Source organism: Onychostoma macrolepis, chromosome 07, assembly GCF_012432095.1.
Source record: "Onychostoma macrolepis isolate SWU-2019 chromosome 07, ASM1243209v1, whole genome shotgun sequence".
NCBI lineage: Eukaryota > Metazoa > Chordata > Actinopteri > Cypriniformes > Cyprinidae > Onychostoma > Onychostoma macrolepis.
This window is the reverse complement of record NC_081161.1, coordinates 11435538-11459682: the sequence shown is the minus strand read 5'-3', so window position 1 is coordinate 11459682 and position 24145 is coordinate 11435538. Positions and strand designations below refer to the sequence as shown.

The following is a 24145-nucleotide window of genomic DNA, read 5'->3' as shown; positions in this document are numbered from 1 at the left end:
GCAACAAAAAATGGTGATGATATGTGACCGGTCCACTTCAACACAAGACATGTCCCTAAAAGACCCACATAGTCACAAATTATTGAAGTTAAACCTACTCTCCATTAGACCCCTCCAAAAAAAAAAAAAAGGTTGTTAGTCTTACCAGTAAAGAGACAGTTGTGCTGGATAAATAGGAACAATATCTCAGGAAGAGAGAGAGAGAGAGGGGAAAAAAAAAAAAAAGGAAAAGGAGATTTAACAAGTGTCCATGTCCACCTTGTTATTATCCTCTCCTGGGCAGCTGAAATTGCCTCCATCCCGGTCTTTTAAGTTCTTCTCACCGGGCCGGTGTTGGTGGCCACTGTTTTCCCGTTGCCTTGTAGAGCTGCAGCATAAGTCTTCTTCTGTGACAGTAAGCTGATAAAATCCTCTGCTTTCTGAGGAGAGTCGAACATCATCTGCTCACCCTTGTGCCATAGTTTAATTACCGCCGGATAGGTGAGGAAGGGCTGGAGACCAAGTGCTATCATCTTCTTCAAGACTGGATTAACCTTTTGAGAGGTACTGTCCCAAATATGGGATTTTTATTTCCGTGCCCCTAAGAGAACGGTCCCACATATGGGATTTAGAACGTTCGGTGACGTTGCCAAATTCAAACTGCCAAATTCAAACTGTGGTTTTGCTGGCGCTGAGCCAGAGAGAGATGTGCACTGCGATTGTCATATTATCACAACTATGCAGTGTTCTTAAACGCATAATGCATATTTTAGGTTTCAGATATTTAAATACACATAAGTACTACAATACATAAATGTAAAACAATACATTTAGAGCTTGTAAAATACACACAGATGTCTATGGAAGCAACAATAACAATCCATTAAAATTTTATTTGCCGATGTGTTTTATTCATATCAGATACACAAAGTGTAAGTAACTATAAAGTTCACTCTATTCTTCACCCAGTTCACCGGCCACATACTTGCATGTATTTCGGGAGAAATTGATGAATTCACATCATGACTGTAAATCAGACTGACAGGACTCTCTGAAATGCAGCACGAACAAACATGGCGGCGCCTATCTCACATTACAGATCACGATCAACATCATTTATAAAGGTGTTTAAACAACAAAACACACTCATTTACACACATTTGTGAATCGGAAAATCAGATTGTCCATGACATGGTGAGCAAGTTTGTGAATATATTAAATAAAAAAGGAAAAACGAAATAAAAGCGTTCTATCTGTCATACAGTGTTATTGTGGCCGCGGTGTGTCACGTGACAATCATGACGTGTCGCCATGGAAACAGTAAGGGCAAATGTTCTAAAATAACGGTCGCCTTAAAAAAACTCACTCTGGGGGGACCACTAGAATATTTTAAACTCACCACTGAAAGGGTTTAAGCTCTTGCTCTTGGTAGCTGTGGCTGGACTAAAGTCGGGAAAAAATAGTAGCGTGACATTGTCCTGCGTACATTTCACTGGATATGCCTGCCGAGCACCCCTCAGAACCGCCAATCTGTCATGCTAGCTTAGTACACGGAAGATGAGAGTGTGCGGCCGATCTGAGTTTTTCCTTCCGCCATACACACGATGGGCCTGATCAATCTCTATTACGGCCTTCCACTAAGCCGCCGATGTTGATGGTAGAAGTGAGCAAGTAATTGACACGTGCAAATTGAATCCACGCACGCTGATGTTAAAATGCAAACAGTGTCCTTTATTGTACTTCAACCTATAACAGTTCTTGCCATTTGCTTCCTGTGAGCTCTCCTTTTAATTGATGACATACAAATGGGTGTTTCATACCTTGCAGATAGCAAACACATTGTCCATAGTCCATATTATTCCTTGCACAGTTATGCATTAAGCTCAGTCCAAAACAATATAGCCATTTGACACAATAAACTAGTGAGCAGGATAACTTGTAGCTGTAAGCACAATCACGTTCAAAAACTGTTTGCTTTCCTGCCACCAAAACATACCTTCTAATTAACCAGGCGCTCTTAATATACAAAGGTGTCACAATGCCCCCCCATTGACAAAACACACATTGCTCCAAAATGGCTCCTACAATCTCGATGTCACGGCCTTTCAGGGAAGTTATCCACTTGGAAAGATAAGCTCTGAGGAAGCCAGCTGCATTGGAGCCTTCCGCCCCCTCCAGCAACCCCACCAGTCGCACGTTATTTCTCCTGCTCCTATCCTCAATATCCATCATCTTCTCAGTGAGTTGCTCCAGCTGATTTTTTAAGTCCGTGACTGTCCTCCTATACTCACGTGCAGCTGCTTGAACAGAATCGACCAGGTCACGTGTCTGTTTCACCGCGCTAGCTAGTGCCTCAAGCTCCACTCTTAGCTCTTTAACAGAATTGTTGGTCGCTTGTATGTCCGCACACAAGTCACGCAATGCTGGGGTCAGTACTTTTGACTGTTGAAGTATTCATGATGTGTTAAATAGAGAGTGGTTCAAAATTTACTGACAGGATTATATAATATTTGACAAAGTGAGCAGAGGGAAGGACTAGACGTGCATCGCTGTCGAAGGGTCACGTGATCTCTCAGGATTAGGATTATTATTAAAAATAATAACAGTTCAAGGGTCTTGGACATGAGGCGGTCTGTCATGCCTCCCATCCAAGTGTTCACATCTTCCCCTTGGGAAAAGAGATCTGCAGTCTGCGGCATGTTGGCACGCTGGGTGGAAGAGAGACTGACACAGATCTGTATGGAGTAGAAGCCTATGGTCTCAGAGTGTCTATGTAGACTAGATATGTGAAGACTTCGTCACTCTGAGAATGAGGGAAAAGAGAGAAAAAGGTGAAAAACAAATTCAGTGATAACACACAATTCCTTTTTTTCAAATGAGGAAAATTCTTCTTTTTTTTTCAATTAAATGTTGTTTTCAAGGAGGAAAACAATATTATTAAATCTCTGTTTTAGACAAACAAATATAATAATAATTCCGATATATCTTTTCTTAGTCTGACAGGATTGACTCCGTACACCTTACAGTTGGACCGCTCACCAGGGAGGCTGCGAAGGCAACAGTTGCTCAACACTTATCTCTATTAAAATTGATCTCAGCGTTGGATGAGCTGTTAAAATTTGGATTGCGTTTTCAAATGTAGGGAGGCTAGGAAGAATGAAAGAGGGTTTGATTAAAATCAAATTCGTAAAGATGCTTAGTCTTTTTTTGACAAGGTTGTGTATTTCATTCACTTAGAATCGATTGATGGTTCTTACAGGTCCCTACAAATGTGAAAAGTGAAGAGGAAAGAAAGCAGGAGAGAAGGGAAGGAGACAGTAAAATTAGTGGATCGGGTCAACTAGCAAGCTGTTATGCCCAACTACGAGTAGAGCATTGTTTTTACTTGCTGCACAACTAATCAGACAAAAATAAATTTTGTGTGAAAGAGATTTGTCTCTCTAATTTATTTAAACTTGTAGTGAGGGATAACAATATCTCCTATTAAAGGTCCCATGACATGCTGCTTTTTGGATGCTTTTATATAGGCCTAAGTGGTCCCTAGTACTGTATCTGAAGTCTCTTTCCTGAAATTCAGCCTTGGTGCTGACAATTGAGCTTTCCTTAGGACGTGCCATTTCTGTGTCTGTAGCTTTAAATGCTAATGAGGAGGAGAGAGGCGGAGCAAGGTGGAGGGTGGGTGTGTGGCCTTAACCAGCTTGCTCTACCATGCGCTAATGTTGACAGTGGATGTATCGCAATGGCTTGTAGACACACAGTCGTTCAAGCTTTTCAGTTTGACCCAGAATCTGATCCGGATGGAGAAGCACCGGACGGAATAAGTTGCAACTCAGCGGCTACAGCAGGACATCTCCGAATGGTTAGTTTAAAATATTGTGTCTAGATACAGTACTTAAGTTGGTTTGTTTATGTATGCTGTTACAGTTATTATCATGTAGCTAATGCTAGCCATAGGCTTGGATGAAGGAACTAAAAAAATACGTCGGTGTTCATTTGTACATGGGTCATTCTATAATTAAGGGTACATTTCAAGTCCATTGGTTGTATTTATCATTTTTACTGAATATTCACTTCAAGCAATGATCACTTTTATATTTGGGCACATTCCTCTTTATTTCATGCATAAAAGTCAACCAGTTCCAAAAGTTAATTAGGAGAAAATGCATATGCTGTACTGGAAATAACAGTTTTTGTGCTGTCCGATTTGCTAAAAGTCAAGTTTTGCCTTTCAAATTAACACTACAATACATGTTTTTGTATATTATTTTCATCATTATTTGTTAAAAATAATCATTAAAACAAGGCAAATGTATTTTAAAAACTAATTCACTTGTTTATATCTATTAAATTATTAACTTTGTGTGTGTCCGAGAAATCTTTGTCAACTGTTACCCATTGACAAAACCCCTATAAATCAGCAATGGTTTGTTCCAAAGTCACATGTCCAACATCATGTGATGTCACGACCTTCAGTGGCAGGAATTTTAAATACAGTGTGGTAAGTTTCTACTCATAGAGTAGATGAATTGCTCATCAACTGTGTTATCAACATGGTCGTGTGTACTTACTTTAGATATTATATTTACAAAATGTAGATAAAATGTATAAAACACTAGTTGATCAAGGTAATGTGGGGACATGTTCAAGGTCTACAGTTAGCACAAGGCCCTAAAATGGAAGAAATGTCAACTGTGTTACTTGTCAACTGTGTTACCCATCAAGTGTAACACAGTTGACAGGGATTAACACGGTTGACAATGTTGGCTGGGTTTCTTGTCATAGTTTATGCCTATATTGAGTATTGTTGATAAAAACATACATTAACTATTGTTATAACACAGGAATGACATGGTAAAATATGAACAAGTGTAATTACATAGTAATAGTTATTTTATAAAAACATGTGATTCACATTAAGGGATTAATTTAACTAATCTTAACACTATAATATTATCTATATATTGCACTGAATAAATCATTACACTCGATTAAAGGAGCATTCCATAGCTTTTCAGCAAAATCTATATTATCTCCAGAAATATACATATATCAACAAACAAGGATTTCATGAAGTATGGTTCATTTTTATATGATTTCATGGTTTGGAATGGTGGGTTTCTGCTGACATTTATTTAATGTGATCCCTATCAAGCAAGGTTGAAAAACTATAAAGTGCTCTTAATCTTGTTTTAGGGAAATTATGTTATCTGCTGCAGAGAAGCAGCGCCAGTACAGGGCTCGGCGATCCTGAGAGAAGGGCTGCGTATTTACAAAAACATAGACTGTTTTGTGAATGAGACTAATGTAGTATTAACAGCATTTTTTAAAGTTTTTGTTTGTTTTCTCCATTGTTTCAAGAGAGTTAATTAATTACTTGTTGCTGACACTTGTCAAAATAAAAAGGTTTTATTTTAAAGAAAGGTTTCTCTTTTTCTCCTAATGCATCCTGTCAACCGTGTTACTTCTGTCAACTGTGTTACTTTATCTGTCAATTGTGTTACGTGTGATTTTTGTGTCATAAATCTTTAATTGTAGGCAAAATTTTTATTAAAATTATAAAAAGGACATCTCTAGAGTGAACAGTATTACATAAAGATGTTGAATAACTCTAGATTCAGTGTAATGGAGAATTATGTTGAAAAAATAAGTAATACTTAATAAAGTAAGTTACAACCTAGCCTAGTTTTGACGTAAATGGACACTAAGTTACAACTTACGCACTACTAAATATTTTTTCGTTGCACCATTACACTTAGTTGAAGTGTAACTCTACGTTTAAACTAAATATTTACGGACGCGTCTGGTCAGGAGTAACGGTTGGAATAAAATAGCAGACTGAGTGAACTGCATCAATATGCTCTTCTTTTACCTGACAACCTCCAATCCTTTAGGCATATATGATGCTGCTGACATTCACACTCACGTACATATTAAGAGAGAGAACAATATGTGAATATGTGAAGCCCGTCTTCAACACCCCATCTACAGCGCGCCTCTGTGCACTTCGGTCCGTGTTTGCGCATGTCAGATGAAATAATAAATAAATGGCATTTCTTATGTTTTTTTTTTTTCTTTCAGTATTTAGTGATCCTTATTTATTTCAATTACAGTTTCTGGATGTTATTTACATATAAAAATAGCTTACGTATAGACTAATGTTATTAATGTATGGTTTTTAATGGAAACTTGTTTTTACCGTTAGTATAGGTGAAGCAAAAGAAGTTAGAATGAAGGATAAATTAAAATTAATAACATTTAAACAAGTTCTGCTCGTGTATTTGAAGGTTTCTATTGGATGATTTAGGGTAAACGTCATTTTATGCGACTACGCATTACTTTACGGAGAGCTTACGAACTACTAGCTACGTCCTGCTTAACGTACAACTGGTGCAACCGAAGTAAGTACAAATTTAGTTACAAACTAGCAAGTAGTTACTAGCCTCTAGTGTGGACTTAACATTCTAATTTAAGTAAGAACTTACGAATGGCTGGTGCAACCCTACCCTGGTGAATAGACTCAATAACTTTCAAACAAATGTTTTATCATATGTGTAGTACTTCATTTATTTCTTCTATGACACCATTTTTGTTTGTAACACAGTTGACAAAACAATGAATCAAATATTTATTTTCATTTAAATATTTAAAAAGTAATTTGAGCTTAAGCTTGGCAACTAATGAATTTAGAACAATATGGGGGTATATTATGGAAACAACTAGATTATTTTGCAGAAAAGCACACTGATTTCTTCACTTTTTTGTTGACCTGAAATGTACCCCTAATTATAGAATGACCCACATCCAAACACTGAGCAACTGCCATGCTTCGCTCGTTTGCAAGACATGATGTCTCTCGAGGGAAAAAAAAATATTGAGCTCGTCTCGCACGTTAGTAGCTAATTTTCTCATGGGCGGGCAAAGCAGAGAAAGGGGAGGTAACCTTTCCCCGTATGACGGCATAAAGGCATTGCTGTCCGCATCGACTGTAGATATAATGGGTTCTGGTTCTATATTGTTTTTTTATGGAGTCGTGCCTCGCCCGGGGATGAACCCGCGAGAGTGGAAGAGCTCCGGAGAACATCTACGCTGTGTGTCGATGCACCTTACGAGAGAATAAGACCAGCAAGCAAGGTAAAAATATATGTACGTTTGTCTGTGTGTTTGAGTCAGATTTTTGCACACCAGTTTACCTAACATTAGTAACATTTACTCGTCAACATGGCGGTTACAGAACTTTACCATGGTAAACCGCGCTGTCGTTTCAAACGACTTTTGTCAGCTTATTGAATTAAGTTACCGAATTAAAATAGTTTTTAACGAGCAACGCTTATCTTATATTAACATTAGGTTAACTAATGTGAAATTTAGTTCAGGTGTTGGTAGTTAATATTGGCCAGTAGCCTGAGAAAATAAAATCGTATGTCAGCTAAGTTAAACTAGTTTAATGGCTAGCTGCCTTTCTAGTTGTAGAATTAGTTTGTTATCATTTTTAATGGAATTTAAGATTTACTGCATTTTTTACTGTATTTGTGTTTTAAAGGCAACTGCAATGAAGCATCAAGCAAGACATGAGCAGGCCAGCCACCCTGAGACTGATAATTCATGGTAAGAGAACAACTATGGTTTTGAGAGGTTTGTGTATTCTATATGAGGTTTGCCTTTTAAAAGTGTTTTATTTCTTCTACTTGTTTTTCAGAGAAGACATTTCTGTCAAAGTGGAGGGTGAGCAAAGATGGTGGCCACGTTTTGGAGCAGCACCTGGGTTTTGCAGACGGCTATGTATTCTTTGGCTGCTTGTCTTTTTTTCCCTATTATGTTTCTGTTACCTAAAGATTCTTTGTGAGGATGAATCCAGAGGACACAACATAATGCACTGCACTGCAAAACATCCTAAGACAGGAGAAATGGAAAAGATGCACTGTTCCAGCATTGGAAGTCTGTATTTTTAAGTGTTATACATGCAATATTTTAAATAAAGAATTTGATATTTTGTAATTATTGTGTCTGTTTTAATTGAATGCCAGTAGTACCTATGTAGACTAAAAATAAAATGAATTATATATAAAAATTATCAAATCTAATGAAATCTATATTAAAATGAATGAATTACAGTAATACTGATAAATCAAATACAGTTTGCTACTGTAAATCTTAATTACAGTAACTTAGTTACTGTAAAAACCCTTTGAAATATCTAACAGTGTAGGCAGATTATCTAAAATATTAAATTTCAATGCAATGTCAAACCAATCCAATAATGATCACTCTTGCTTGAAAATCAGTATATGAGCACATGGTAGTCAGCCTAATGGTACACAGCTTCTAAGGATCATGCTTTTTGTTTTATTATTTTATTTTATTTTATTTTATTTTATTGTATTTATTTATTTATATATATATATATATATATATATATATGTGTGTGTGTGTGTGTGTGTGTGTGTGTGTGTGTGCATTAAAAATACCATCCCCGCAATAAGAATGACGCTCAGTCAAATTATGATAAAGATGTGTTCTCACGTCTGGAGTGTTTATTGAACCAATCAGATAAGAGTAAATCGAAAGTCAGCTAAAGCCTCATTTGATTGGCTGCAAGAAGAAGGTCCCGCCTTCCACAGGCGCTTGCAAATCTGAAATCAGTTAGAGAATCTTGCCAAAACTACAAGGGCAAAGAAGCAGACGTACATAACGGGTTATTTGGGGAACATTTTGCTCTATGCACACAAGAAGTCATTTAAACAGTTGCAACGATTTTTTCTTTTTTTCTACACACATATTGGTTTTACGCAGTCAATCCGGTTTGCAGTTCTTGATACTGTTGTTTTCGCTTGCAAAACGCTGCGCACAGGCTTGCAATACTTTTGGCTGTATTTGGGCGAAACAACAGTGCCAAAAGTGTAAGCGCGGGAAAATGGAAGTCAGAAGAATGCAGATCATATTTATTTTGCCTTAGCATGAAGTTGCAGTTTCACAATACATGAATTACACTTACAAAAAACAATAAAATGCTGCAAATCTTTTTTTCTTACACTTGAAACTTAATTTACACTTTAACAAATCTTTTCTTGCGCATGCAAAATTAATTTATGCTTGCTATCTTATGTATACTTTCACAAATCTTACCCTGCGCATGCAAATTTTTTGGCGTCATTTTGCCTTCATACAACCTGCCTGTTCTGTCTGAGGGCGTATATTCACCACCGGTACAGCCTGCTCTGAGGACGTTATGCACATGCTGCGCACAGACCCCGCAAGTAAAACGCGCGACGCAGAAAGCACTGGTTCAAGAGTGCAGCGCATGCATAACAGTCCTGAGTACAGGCTGTACTGGTGGTCAATAAGAATAAAGCGCAGATATGCTGTTCTGAAAGGACCTCGGGAACATGATATTGTTAGACCGCCCGCTCCCGTTCAAATTGCACCAGAGTTACTGACCGCTACCGCGTTTTATTCGGGAATTTAATCCCGCGTCGCAAGAAATCTGGTCGGGTCGAGAAATCGAGAGCCGCGGGAATGCAGACCTCTACTTCTGAATTTCAAAAGGTAAGAAAGTATGCTTATTTTGTTCTTTTAAAAAATATATATATATTTTATGTTTTGAAAATATCAGGAGAGTTTATTACTAAAGTAAGTAAATAAACTAGTCTAATCAACTCATCTTTTAAGATAAACCATTAGAAACAAACAAACAAAAAACTTTTATTTTGCCACCTCATTCAAGTGCTTGGTTCACACGAACTCATATCAGCAGCTCGTCAGTTTTTTGCAAGCATGTCCAAGTCCAAACTGTTTTCTTTGTTCAGTGTACTGGTGACTCGAAAACTGTTGTAACCATTAACCAGCTAAAGACTCGAGAGAGAACCATTATCTGTGTACTGCTGTTGACTTGAGACCTACTACCATCAGATATTATATTTCAAATTATTTGTTATACTTTATGCTTTTCAGCAAAATACATCAGAAATGAACATTTTACCCCCTTTATGAAATTGTTCCTAGTCAGTTCTTAGCATGTTGGTTCTGTTCTCAGTTTAGAATACTGTTGGAGTAACTGGAGTGCTGAATGAGTTGGCAAAAATCTGCACCATATGTTTATATATGCGGGTATATTGGCTTGAGTCGGAGTGACCGTTGGGCACATCCAAAAGTGAGTTCTGATTGAGCAACTTTTTGATCTGTGCTGATTTGGGTCACAAACTGTTTCAGCCACAAACTGGTTCAGTCCAGTTTGGTGAACTTGTTCATCCAGTCCACTGAAAAGAACTGGGTCAAAAGAACAATTCATCCACGAACAGTACATCATTCTCGTGAATATGCTCAGGGCCGTTTGCCTGAAGCTATATCAGCGGTTCTCAATTCCAGTCCTCGTGCCCTCCGCTCTGCACATTTTGCATGTCTCTCTAGCTAACACACCTGATTCAGATAACCAGCTCATTAGAAGCGAGCTCCGTGCATGAACTGTGTTCCGATTGACATGATCCCTACACAGTGTTCATTGCTTCCTACTCCCTGAGCAGGGGCAATCCGTTGAGGTTTACTTCTTCGGAACATTCATTCACATATTTGCGCTACGCCACTGCCTGCAGCGTCTTTACACATACACGAAACTTAGTACTGTGTCATAAATGCATCTGTAAATAAATATAATTTAAATTCATGTCTTGTACACTTTATTGACCTTTAATATACTGTAGCAAATTAGCTCAAAAGGGAAATGTATATAAACAATTACAATTAATTATTATTAATTACAATTATTTATATCAGCTGCCAGTAGCAAGTGTGGCAGAATTAAATTGCCATCAACTAATCTGTTCGTGTAAGTACATAACTCTAAGAAAGGTTATTTTCGTGGCCACAGAAAATACTTTCCTAAGTATTAATGCATTAGAGCATGTAGCAAGGATCAAAATCGTAAAGGGACATTAATTTGCAAGGCAGAATCAGAAACTTGTGTAATTTGTGCACAAGAGTCTTATTAACTAAACACTAACACAAACTAGTTTAACAAAAAAACAAACAAACAAACAAACATACATACATACATACAAACATACATACATTCACTCACCCACACGTACATACAAAAGGGGAGCTAAAGTGGATGAATGAAACCATTAGAGAAACCAGAGAATGCAGTTATGGAAAATGAGTCAGAACCACCTGAATTAAAAACCATCAGTGCCGTTTTACAACAGGGTCTACCGCTTATACTAAACCTCTGTTTCGTTTAGTTAAATGTACGATACTTGCATTGCCTTGGTCGTTGAACGAGTGTCCGGATGCAGCCTCAGATGAAAGTTTTCATGGTTGGAAGGTTTGGTGGTGTTGGAGTTATTCAAGTTCTTCCGGGTTTGAATGGTGATGAACTCCAAAATATGCTATTCTGGCTCGGTGGTGATTGGGAGAGTTTTCTCCCAGATGAAAGTGATGAGAGAACTAAGAGAGACATCATCTGAGATCCTAGGATTTTTGTTGAATGCAAAGACAAGGCCGAAGCCTGGCTCAAACTTATGGTACAGAAGACTTCTAGCTCACATCCTCATCTTCTCAGTATCTAACAGAACCGCAGACTGGTGAGGTGGGTCACTGAAGTGAGAGCTTTATCTGTTATAGAGGTCACACCTCCGGGGAGTCAAAGAGCCAATGGTGACATTTACTTTTGGAGGGAAAGTTTACGACTCTTTGTCTTAGAGCATGGTATTTTGCATATGTGATTCGATTGGGCGTTAATGGAAAACTACTAAAGATTCTTAGAACACTAATATGTTGCATAGGTATCAGCACGTAATATACACTCTCGATTAGATAATCCGAAGACAAATTCATAGATACAAAACATGGCATAGGTAAGGTTACATGAAAGAGTGGTTCTATGATAAGCATGCATAAAACAGTATACAATACAAAAGTCAATATACAAGAACAATAATAATATACACAATGACCTGAGCATATGTGATAGGAAAGTCAAAAAAAAAAATCTGTCTATGAATTAATGAAGGAAGTCATTTCCTATAGCAGTATGTGTCTGTTTTAGAGAGAATTGAGTAAGGGGAAGATTCTCTCTACATTCTTTTAGGTCATAAAGTTTATCTGATTTGGGTGAGGGCTCATGGTTGCCATGGTAACCAGGGGCCTGGTGTCGTTCACAGACATCCTGGCACCCAGTATGTTTACGTGACTATTTGTTAACCTAATGTATAATTGATTTGTTAAATCTAATGAAAAATTGTGTGTCTGATTGGTCCAAATGCAACAATATGCTCGCTTCGAACTGGGATCATGGCGGAATATCTGGTGATGTCCACTTCACAGGGCACTTACGTTCGAATAGAACAAACGTCTGAAGCGATAAAAGATACACGCAAAATGTGCAGAGCGGGAGGACTGGAATTGAGAACCGCTGAGCTATATTAATAATGTTGTAAATAATGTTCAGTTTCGCTTCGTAAGGCCTTAATATGGGTCTGAATACTAGAGACATTGTATGACAGATGATTATATTCATATGGCACAGTGAGAACATTACTGTTTTATCAGCTTGCTCTATTCTAGCACATAATGCCATAGCTTTGTCATATAGCCTATTCACCACACATTATGATAACACACTGGAAACATACTATCGCAAACAGTTGCGTAAGTTACTAATTATTTATTAAAATAACTTAATTGAAAGAAGTTCACTCTGCTGTGTTTTGGTGATTAAGCCAAATATTATCGTTACATCAGAATTCTAATGTGTTTTGAAACAATGCTTATGTGAAAGGAAACATACAACTAAAACTAATTCATTAAAAAAAAAAAAACCTCTAACATGGCATTTTCCTTTAACAAAAGAATGTTTGTTCTGAAGGTAAATTTGTTGTCATTGTGGAAAGAAACATTACCCCAAACCTTTTATTATTATTATTATTGTTGTTGTTATTATTATTATTATTATTATTATTATACTGCTTCTGCTAAGGCACATGCCTGCTGTTGGCCACAATGTACACACATCTGAAAAGGTTTTTTAAATTTTTTTTTTTATTTTATTTTATTTTTTTTTTTGTAATGTTCAATTTGTTAACGGAATGGTTCTTCAAAACCAATATGTGCTTTCTATTGACAGCTGCTATTTCAACCTTTATGTTTTCAGTCTTCTTTAGGGACAATGTTTACTGCAATCATTTTCTGAAAGAAGTACTTTCAGGTTCTATACCCTAATATTACCTTAGATTTAAAAGCAGTTTACAATAGAACACACATTCAACACACTCAAGCACACTCAATTAAACTGTGCAACTTCAGTGACCCATATATGACATAAGTGAATTCCAGGTTGATAATCTGTTAAGAAGTTGGCTTAATACATGCTTTTGGAATCTCTGGAGAGGTAAATGCTATTCACTGTCCTAATTTTATATCTATATATGGTACTGCATATATGATACAAGTAAGGCAAAATTTAATAGCTTTTATTAGTAGTAGTAGTAGTAGTAGTAGTAAAATTGAATAGCTTATTATTATTATTATTACTACAGTGTGTTTCAAAATGAGATCAATATAATTACTAAGCAAAATGGACTTTAATTCGGCCATGACATTTATACAAAATAGAGAACAGAAGATTTGTACTGCTGAGAGCACTTGCCGTACATCTGTCATGTTGTGCTAATAAATGAAAAGATTTTCGTCAGTCGAGACCTGGCAGTAACAGCTTGGGCAAATGATTTTCGGACAGCTTACCTCGTGTATGAAACTGCCCAAATGCCAGCGAAGCAATAAGAATGCGCAACAATTCTGACGAATCATAGCAAAATAGCAGAGACGCCAAAAATGCAGAGAATCTGCTTGCCCGGAAGTTTCCGTAACCGGCACAGCATTAGGCTCGTTTGAGAACAGATACTAGGCTTGTTTGAGGAGCAAACTCTGCGTAGAACCGATCACAGGTGATCACCGCGAGATGCATGCCGGTTAGAAAAGTGTCCAAGTTACGTCCGCCTTGCTCTGATGTCATTTAAACGACTTTTGAAAACAAATAAACAACCAGAAAAATGTAAAACATGCAGTAACGTCAGTTGTGAATGTAATCTGACACGAAACACCTGCGATCAGGACAGGTATCTCAAGGTACTTTATATAATATAAAAGGTATTTGACATGAAACACCTGTGATCAGGACAGGTATCTGAAGTTATAACAGTATGAACGTAATCTGACAGGAAACACCTGCGATCAGGACAGGTATCTGCAGTTACTGTATATAATACAAAAGGTATTTGACACGAAACACCTGTGATCAGGACAGGTATCTGAAGTTACTGTATATAATATAAAAGGTATTTAACACAAAACACCTGCGATCAGGATAGGTATCTGAAGTTATAATGTAATCTGACAGGAAACACCTGCGATCAGGACAGGTATCTGAAGTTACTGTATATAATACAAAAGGTATTTGACACGAAACACCTGTGATCAGGACAGGTATCTGAAGTTACTGTATATAATATAAAAGGTATTTAACACAAAACACCTGCGATCAGGATAGGTATCTGAAGTTATAACAGTATGAATGCAATCTGACATGAAACCCCTGTGATCAGAACAGGTATATCAAGGTACTGTGTATGAATACAAAAGGTCAAAAACTGTCAAATTAAAGTAAAATATCGTAATTGAAACAAGAAGAAATCTGTAAAATGACAAAAAAATCTGTAAAACCTTTAATGAAAATTTCTGTAAAATTATTGTTTTTGCACTTTATTTCAATTAAGATATTTTACTGTAATTTAACGGTTTTTGTTTGGCAGCCGTAGCTGCCAGTCATTTGACTTTTTTTTTTACAGTGTAAAACCCTTATTTTACAGATTTTTCCTAGACTATTACAATAAAAGCACTAAATGTTCTACAGAGAAACACTGTTATTTTACAAATCATTACAATCAAAAACATTCAATAAACTGTTCAAGATGTTCATGTCTTTCTTTACTCAGTCAAAAAGAAATTAAGGTTTTTGAGAAAAACATTCTAGGATTTTTCTCCAGATAGTGGACTTCAGTGGGAGCCAACGGGTTGAAGGTCCAAATTTCAGTTTCAATACAGCATTCAAAGAGCTTTACAACCACCCAGTGACCCTTATTCCTCAGCTGGGATCGTGTAGAGCCCTTTGAAGCTGCATTGAAACTGAAATTTGGACCTTCAACCCGTTGGCTCCCATTGAAGTCCACTATGGAGAAAAATCCTGGAATGTTTTCCTCAAAAACCTTAAAGGTGTCATAGAATGGAAAAGTGTATTTAATTTGGCATAGTTGAATAATAACAGTTCTGTACATAGAAATGACATACCGTGAGCCTCAATCACCATTGTTTCCTCCTTCTTATGTAAATCTCGTGAATAAAAAAAAAGACCACTGAAAAATAGGCGAATCAGAACATAACACCGAATGTGACGTAACAGCTGGGGTCACTAATAGTTACGCCCCCAACATTTGCACAGACCCGCCCATGTTCTATGCCAGATGCCAGCCGAAACATCAGAAGTTCTGCAGGTATTGTGAAGAAACAAGCGAGGACAACAGCAAAAATGGCAGATCATGGAAATAAATGTTATGTTCCAGGCTGTGCAGGGGATGTGAAGTGCAGGGATGGGTTTGTGTGTATTCAGAAAGGCACAGAAAGCAAATAACGCGTTCTAATAAAATAACGCGAGCCACTAAAGGGACATGTTTAGCTCTTTGCTATCTGTCGCCTGTTACATTACATAAGATTTCACTTACCACATAAGCAGAGTATGGAGAGATGACTGAGGATGATGGCGAATGATTTACAGATCCTGAGCACCACAGACAAGCATCTGATCTTGTAAAATGTGGTAAGTACTGCCGCTCCATAGTATAAACGGAGTTCGTGCGATCGTGAATCTCCAAAGTGAAACTAAAAAGCGATTGTGCATTTGAAAGCAGTTTCAATGCCCAGCATATGATGTCCGCATGATGCCCACATTTTATTTACATTATAATTACCCAACGATATAACTGCACGAGAAAGTATTGAAATATTTTCCTCCCTGTGTTTCCTTCCTGTAAGCTACTGAAATGAGCCGCACTGTGAAACAGCCAATCAGAGCAGAGCTCATCATTATTATTCATGACCCTTCCAAATAAGCCAATAACAGACCGTTTCATTATAGGGAGAAATCGTAGGGTTGTAAATGGACATGTAAAACTGTTTCTGTCAACTCAATCAACTCATCTCAAGGATGATCAGTGGAAACAGGATGCACCTGAGCTATGTTTTGAGTGTCATGGCAAAGGCTGTGAATACTTATGTACATGTGATTTTTTTTCCTTTTGTAATAAATGTGCAAAGATTTCAAACTTCTTTCACGTTGTCATTATGGGGTATTGTTTGTAGAATTTGGAGGAAAATAATGAATTTAATCCATTTTGGAATAAGGCTGTAACATAACAAAATGTGGAAAAAGTGAAGCACAGTGAATACTAGGGGGGTTGTACCGATTTTGGCAGGTCGAAAAAATGATGATAGACCATCATCTGTACATTTTGGAGGGGGGATACTTTTTATAGCAGGCCGAAAATACAGTCTGAAAAGATACATATACCACTATAAATTTTGACAGGTAACAGGAAACTTGTCCATATTCATCACTGTTGTTAGACATGAAGTGAAGTATTGACAAAATAAAACACTTGATGATAGGCCATCATCTGTACATTTTGGAGGGGGGATACTTTTTATAGCAGGTCGAAAATACAGTCTAAAAAGATATGTATCCCACTATAAATTTTGACAGGTAACAAGAAACTTGTCCACATTCATCACTGTTGTTAGACATGAAGTAAAGCCTGACAATCACGAGCATACTGTAATCGAGTTTTTTCAGTAACGTAAGACATTCAGAGTAATGAGGTTCGATATAGCCTACAGAAGAATAAAGCATGTATTTTGATATATGGGCCATGTGATAGCTGTATTTGCTAAACCTCGTTGACAAAACAACAACAGTAAAACGACAACTTAAAGAATTCGTGTGTTATAGCTTTATTAACCTTGGCGATATCATCAAAGGTCCGCCATACCACTGCATGCATGCGTGCTCCCGTGACTGGGGGGTACACTTTTTATCAGGGGTAAGTACCTTGGCACGACACCGGTATTGTTCGTCAAACCCCTTGCTACGTGTGTGTGTCCTGCTTATTCCCTGTGGTTATGAAAGAGAGTCTTTCATAACATGCAGAATTGACGCGCTACATGTAAACGATATTCTTTGTTGTATTTTCCTGTCAAAATAACGGAGTTCCTTTGGAATTCTTCAGCTTTTAAGAACTGCCGGTTTCTCTGGTAGTGGGCGGGGCTAATGCACAGACGACAATCTCATTGGCTGGCACTCACCTACTATCGTCCCTGTTTTGTAATTTGTACAGTAATTTGACAGTACTCACTTTTATGTCTTCATCTGAGATTATGTTGTCAATTCCAAGTCTCAGAGCATTCCGAGTGCTACAAAGAAACAATTATGTACATTTTATGAACTTTAGGTTATGAAATAGCATAGAAAAAACATCTGGCTATAGAACAGTTCTTGATCAATTTAAGAGAAGTTGACAGTGAACTGGGGCACCACAAATGGCTGTTAATAAAGGGTTAGCTAAATAAAAGTTTATGTAATATTATACTGATATGATATAAAATGAATTGCCATATTACTGTTTTTGTGTATCTTTTGTTCTTCATTTTTTTCTAGCATGATTTTACACTTAAGTGAAAATAAAAATAAAAATGTAATCCTGGTCTAGACCATGATCTAGCTCCATGTTTCTTAAAAACATTATAAGTCTTCCACTTAAACTTACCTATCAAAAGTGTATGGTTGTGTCAAATCACATCCACATTTAAAGATGCCTTTTTTGACCTCACTTTCTTTCACTCCAGCACAATCTGTGTGTAGCCAGCCCAAGAACATGTCACACTGTACCCACAGGATCTTCTCAACACTGGGATACAATGGCCTGTTCATGTGAATAAAATAAACATGGAATAATAAATGTATTTACCTAAAAAAAAGTAAAATAATAATAATTATATATAAAAGTAAAAACTAACACGGCCTACCCTTGGCCCACTTTTTGGAAGCAGCACACACGCAAGTCACCAGCCATGCACTGCATTGGTTTTTCTGGCTTTTTCATTGAATCCTATGAAAAATAATAATATTACTAATGTTCTGTTCCTGTCAATTACTAGTTTCAAACATTAAGTTAAAAAAGAAAATCTTGAAAACTAAAATCTACAATAAAATCTTTTACTAAGACTGTTGCATGATATTCTCGTAGATATTGTGTTTGTGACAGGCCGATGGTCTCTGTGGTCAGCTTGTAGCCCTTCAGCTCCATCTCTGCCACCTGTTTGAAGAGAACACAAATGAAAGATGACACATTAGTGGTGTGTTTTTAAATCAGCGTGACATAACACTAACACTTTATTTCTGTTGAAATAAAAACAATGTAAAATAGAGCTGATAGTAAATATTTGAAGTAAAAAAATGTATAGTCTTACAGTGCATACAAACACTCCACAGTTGTTTGCATCTCCCTGGCTCTGAAGCCACTGGGGTGGATAAGAGATTTTCCAATCAGCAAGTTTCCATGTGTTACTGAAGGCATGACTGAGAAAAAGATACACAGACAAACATGTGAATAAGAACATGATTACACAGACACTGCTGATCTGAATGAAATAAAGTGCATTCTAGTAGACTGATCACTTATATTGAAAGTTGACTGATACTATCCTTTCTATATATTAATGTGAAATATACTGGACATTATGTAATAGTCACAGATGACTTATAGATGGCATAGTTGGTTACAGTACTTTACAGTACACAAGCATTTTTGATACATTTTGGTTGAATGGCCAATGTGCTTTATGTATGCCTAGTATGCTGCAGCACAGAAATTTTAAAAAGGAAGGGACCAAATACATTACCATAGTATTTCCATGTGGCGTTCTGGTATGTCTTTGTAAAGCCCCATGGAATCAAACACCTGGAGCTCATGACTTTGACCACAGAAGACCTTTGAAGACAATAACAGGAAAAGACATACATAAAATAGACAAAAAAAATTGTTTGTGTTAAAATACATTTGTAAGATCTTGATGTTTCCACTAACCCACAAAATGAAGTGGTTCCCGGTCTCAGGGTTCTCATCTTTACCAACACATCGAGGAAAAACCACAGTGTCACTGGCTTTAAGATTCTTTTTGAAAAAAAAAAAAAAACTTCATCATTATTTCTTTTATAAATGATCAAAGTTGATAAATCCTCCATATATAGTATAAAAAAAAATTATATATATATATATATATATATATACACACACACACACACACATATATATATATATATATATATATATATATATAATTTTTTTTTTTATACGTGTATGATTGATTGAGTGTACATGAAAAGTATACCTTCAAGCATGTTAAATTTCGAGAGGAGATTTTTTTTTGAGTGATCCAGTCTCTCCACCAGGAAATAAATGTAAATGATGGGAGCATCACAACCTTTCAGGAAGTTATTGTAAATTAATAATTGAATTCTAACTTTGAATTACAATTTATTTACACTGAATTCTGATTATAAATGAATTAGAACTTCATAATTCAATAAGGTATTTTTTAATCTAACCTAATAATTTAAAAAAGGTATGTACACTCACATTGGGTGTTGTTGATGCAAGCTGTGCTACTCTAGTGTTGACAGCCTATTAAAGATAAAGATAAAAACATGTTAATACATATTTTCTTCAAAACACACATTAACATACAAAAAAACAGTGTGCATACATCATCAGTCAGCCATGGCTGGTTGGGTAGGATGTCTTCTGATTCGGGTGAAATGGACTGTGCAGGATAGATTGTCAGTAGGTCCTTAATTGTTATTATACAGTTGTCAATTTGCACAAGGACAGAAGCATAATTTCGTACAGTGGAGTACAGTTCAGAAAGCTTGTCCTACAAGTGACATGTATAATGAAAACAATTATTATGATGACATTTCCAACATAGCATGGTTTTTTAAATTGAAAATCAATCTGCCAAAGTTAAAGCCAAAAGTTAATATATGCAAAAATACCTTGTTTTCCTTCAAGATGGGGAAAACTGATGTGCTGAAGTGTTGTCCTTCCCCTGAGATGAATTCTTTCTTCTTTTCTTTAATATACTCAGGATTTTTTAAATTTGACTGAGTGCCTCTATCTGTATCAATACACAGTGATTACATCAACATTTGTGCAAGGTAGTTATAAGGTTAACATACAAATTAAGATAAGATTTCTATCAATCTCACATGTAGTGAAGAGGCACAGTTTTCCATCTGGTCTAACTTCAGCTGACCCTTGTGTCTGCCTTAGCATTTTGTCCATAAATACTTTGTTCACTCTGCTGTTATGCAAATGGAACACCAATCGAAGTGCAAACATATAATGAATATCTTTCAACTGGCAAAGAAAGTATCGAGAATTTGCAAGCTCCCGGTTAAGCTGCTCTGCCATGGAAGAGTTGATGAGGCTAGTGAGCTCTGGGACAAGATCAAGGCTTCTCAGTTTCTCTTTTTCCTGTTTTTGGTTATGCTGATGAAAGCGGTCGTACAACGAAAATCTATCTGATGTTCCTGTGATGGGGTGAGGTTTGTCAAGTGCTTCTGTGGCTCCATTATTTTGACTCTGGACACGTCCACCTTCTTTCATGGTTTTAACCCAGGGTAAATGGACAACAAGCTCCTTGGATGAAGCCTTGGCCACATTTTCAGCTGTGGCTTCACACAGTCTGCCATCAAAAGGCCTGAAAAATGCCTGGCGAGTTCTGTTGTTGGCGTGTTGTGCAACACGTCCAGCTACATCTGAAATGTACATAGTCGGCGGAGTTTTCAAACTCAAAAGTGCATCAACACGGTACCTCGCTGACTCTTGCCACCAAAGAGGGGAGCAACAGTAAACAATGGCATGTGGGCATCCAAAATGAAGAACACCACCTAAAAAAATTGACAAAACATAAAACATTTCTCTGTAAAACTCTATAGAAAAATTGTATGAGGTTGCCATACCTCCAGTCTTCTGCAATTTGATGAACATTTTTGGGTAAATGTCTTTGTAAAGAAGAAGCTCCTCCAAACGATTAATAATATCTGAGGCAGAGCCAGCAGAAGACACACCAAGCTGTGTACATGCTGCAAGCAGCTCATTTTTGGAAGGCTAGAAAAATAAATATAAAAACTATTTCATTACATTTTTTTTTTGGCCAAAATAAAATGTGTGTATACAAAATAATACATCTGGAAGAGAAATACCTTTTTGGATTCGATCAGTTTTAACACAGTGTCCTCAACTGCATGAGAATCTACAGGAGGTGACTTGTCACATAGTCTCTCTGAAAATCCTTTGAGGATCTCTGTTTTTGGAACAATTGGTCCAACCCTGCAGGAGGATCCAAGCCATGGGGCAAAAGATGAATAAGATAGTTCACTGGAAAAGGGGTTTTTCTCCTTTGTTTCTGCAGGTGATGTAGAGAGAAAGGACAAATCATATCTAAGCAGTTCTGTAGTATTTATATGACAATTCATATGAACATAACGTGAACCATAAATCTGTATTACTATTTATAGTTTTTACCGTAACAGAAACCAACTCAAATTAGCTCCTTTTCTAATGACGACCATCTTTCAGCAACATTGACACTAAGGTCACTCTGTTCCACATTTTCGGTACAAGGTCTCTTCAGGAGATTGACTAGTGGAAAAAATGATGTAATAAAAATTTAGCTAAATTAATTATCATTAATTAAAAGTATTGCATACATTATTAATGGACTGTAATTGCAATAAATATCTTACCAGGCAAATCAAAAGCCACCTTCCAGTTGCCGTCAGCAATCAAGATAGGTGGTTCATGGCCACAGCGAATGCATGAAAAGTCATATGTGTATCTGGTCATTGCCCAGAAATTAAAAAAGGCTTTCCTTAGGGTGTTGTGGTGAATTGTTACTGTAAGGAGGTCCTCCAGCATGGATAGAAATCGCCCAATGGCTGTGTTTGTCTTCAAAAGGTGTTGTTGTTTTTTTTTCGGAGAAGTGTCATTATTTTTTCAACATAAAATCAATTTGAGATGCTGCACATAACAATTAAAAATGATTTTTTCTTACCTTGAGGGCAGATGTCATCATTGCACATAGACGAGTTGTCAAAACAATGATGTTGTTAAAATTGTGAAATCCTGCAGTGTATTCCTGAAACCTGACAGGTGTCTTGCAGATCAGTACTTTACACACACTGTAACACCTTTATTAGGAGAAAGAGAACAAAAAGCATACATTTACAGTGGCACTATCACACATTTACTAATGTTTGCATTTAGTAATTTAATATACAGACCTTTCTTCACTGAGTCTATGTCATAAACCGATGCTCTCTTTGTGACAACAACTGGTTCTGTGAGACCTGGTGGGGTTGGCCCAGGGCAATAAGGGCATGTTTGCTCTGTGGGTTCAAACCTTTTTGGTATTTCACTTGCCCGAGTCCTTAATTCGTGTGGCAAATCTTCTGGTATTCTTTTGCTTTGCCACAAATAATTAGTCATTGCAACCAGTTGGTGCTTTGTCAGTCTTTCTCCTACAACACCATCTTCAATTTCTTCATTTTCAGATGGGTCCCCTGACAAGTCACTGTCTGCTCTTGAACACTCAATTACTAAGTCCTCTCTTTCTTGGTAAAGCCACCACATTGCCATATAGATGTGAAGACATCTGTACTGCTTCTTCGTTCCTTTACAAAGGCAATACCAGTGCCCCAACAATCTGTCAAATGACACTCTTGTCCGCCCAAAGAGGCACCATCTTTCCTTCCTTCCTTAATAAATTGAAAAATAAACAAATCTTCCTGAATCTTCATGTTTCTCATGAAAAATAGGATACACAGAGCAGATTCCCTCTTCTGATGCTGCCTTACTGTGTTTGAGGCACTCTGACATTCTGTTGGTGGAAATCAATCCTTTTTCCTGCATAGTCTTTAAAGATTCTTCTTTCAGAGGCTCAGGAGGAATGTACGGTGGAGCAGAAGAAACTTTGATCAGATGCTCACACTCTGCACCAGGCTTTCCACTAAGTTTGGCCAGAGTCATGAACTCCCTGCATTCTGGTACTTCGCAGGCAATTATTTGAGAGGTGGTGTTTTTTTGTACATGTATTGGCACTCTTTGGCCTCTACTGTTTTTGGCTGTAACAAAGACACCTTGCTGTACGTCAACACAGTAAACCGGATCTGATGTAACATGAAACTCTTTTTCATGTCTACGAAGACTCCCTGCTGTAGTAAAAGAGGATGAACAGAAGGAACACAGAAATCTCTGTTCACCAACAGGAGCACTTTCTGCATTTTCATTGGTTTTCTGTGGCTTGCCTAAAAAACAATTACAGTGAGAGTTTCAGAATTGATATGTGAGTTCGATTAATTCATGTCATACTTTTTATGTAGGCAGGTTAGGTACACATATTGTAGACCTTCTTGACAAAACTAAGAGCAAATGCCATTTCTGTGACAACAATTACATTTGAATATTGAGACAGAAAACATAATGTGAAGTAGGCTTGAAATATCAAACTAAGATACAAATACATACTTGTCTTTGGCAGATCTTTGAAAGGTGTCACCATGCAACCTACAAAACAAGTATAATAAGTTGGTGAAAACAGTGATTTTTAATTGGTTACGAGTTCAGTTATAGCATGAATAATCATATAATAACATCCTAAGCTCTTACCATGTTTCTGCAGATGTTCTTCAAATGAATTTCTCCTTTTGTATAATCTTGTCACATTTAAAACAATGCCAGTGACTTCTTTTTTGATCATTTTTTTCACAAAAGCATGGTACTGTGAAAAGAACTGGATGCCCAAAAGGTCAATAATTTATAATACAACTAATATTTAAATTAATAAAACAGTTATAAACACATGCTCACCAATATCGCCATCTCTAAGGTGCACGGCATATTTAAAATGCCTTTTTTGTAGGTGCTCTTCTGACCCAATCACATCCTGTCTGCAAAGCTGACATTGTTTTCCTTCATTAGCCTTAATAAAGCTAATATGGTCTTTG

At 36.9% G+C, this 24145-nt stretch overlaps 2 protein-coding genes across 2 annotated transcripts in view; both read right to left on the bottom strand.

The window, feature by feature from the left end:
• LOC131543560 (uncharacterized) overlaps positions 1-22030 on the bottom strand; it is a 27168-nt gene extending 5138 nt beyond the window's left edge. The window contains exons 1-20 of the mRNA XM_058781011.1: positions 21887-22030; positions 21666-21782; positions 21344-21546; positions 21101-21248; positions 20345-21028; positions 20132-20253; positions 19843-20010; positions 19716-19760; positions 19468-19560; positions 19164-19250; positions 18979-19067; positions 18547-18655; positions 18297-18392; positions 18103-18185; positions 17844-17999; positions 17433-17490; positions 17070-17191; positions 2981-3026; positions 2065-2421; positions 324-491 (exon numbers count right to left, since the gene is read on the bottom strand). Of these exons, the coding sequence (XP_058636994.1) occupies positions 324-491; positions 2065-2421; positions 2981-3026; positions 17070-17191; positions 17433-17490; positions 17844-17999; positions 18103-18185; positions 18297-18392; positions 18547-18655; positions 18979-19067; positions 19164-19250; positions 19468-19560; positions 19716-19760; positions 19843-20010; positions 20132-20253; positions 20345-21028; positions 21101-21128 (2511 nt within the window). The 5' untranslated portion in view covers positions 21129-21248; positions 21344-21546; positions 21666-21782; positions 21887-22030. The remainder of the gene's footprint in view (positions 1-323; positions 492-2064; positions 2422-2980; positions 3027-17069; positions 17192-17432; positions 17491-17843; positions 18000-18102; positions 18186-18296; positions 18393-18546; positions 18656-18978; positions 19068-19163; positions 19251-19467; positions 19561-19715; positions 19761-19842; positions 20011-20131; positions 20254-20344; positions 21029-21100; positions 21249-21343; positions 21547-21665; positions 21783-21886) is intronic.
• Positions 22016-24145, bottom strand: LOC131544382 (uncharacterized). The gene is made up of 6 exons (XM_058782548.1): positions 24009-24145; positions 23808-23931; positions 23667-23705; positions 22424-23446; positions 22195-22330; positions 22016-22088 (listed from the first exon to the last, which is right to left on the bottom strand). Exons 1-4 carry the CDS (start codon positions 24036-24038, stop codon positions 22899-22901), a joined length of 741 nt encoding a protein of 246 aa, XP_058638531.1. The 5' UTR covers positions 24039-24145; the 3' UTR covers positions 22016-22088; positions 22195-22330; positions 22424-22898.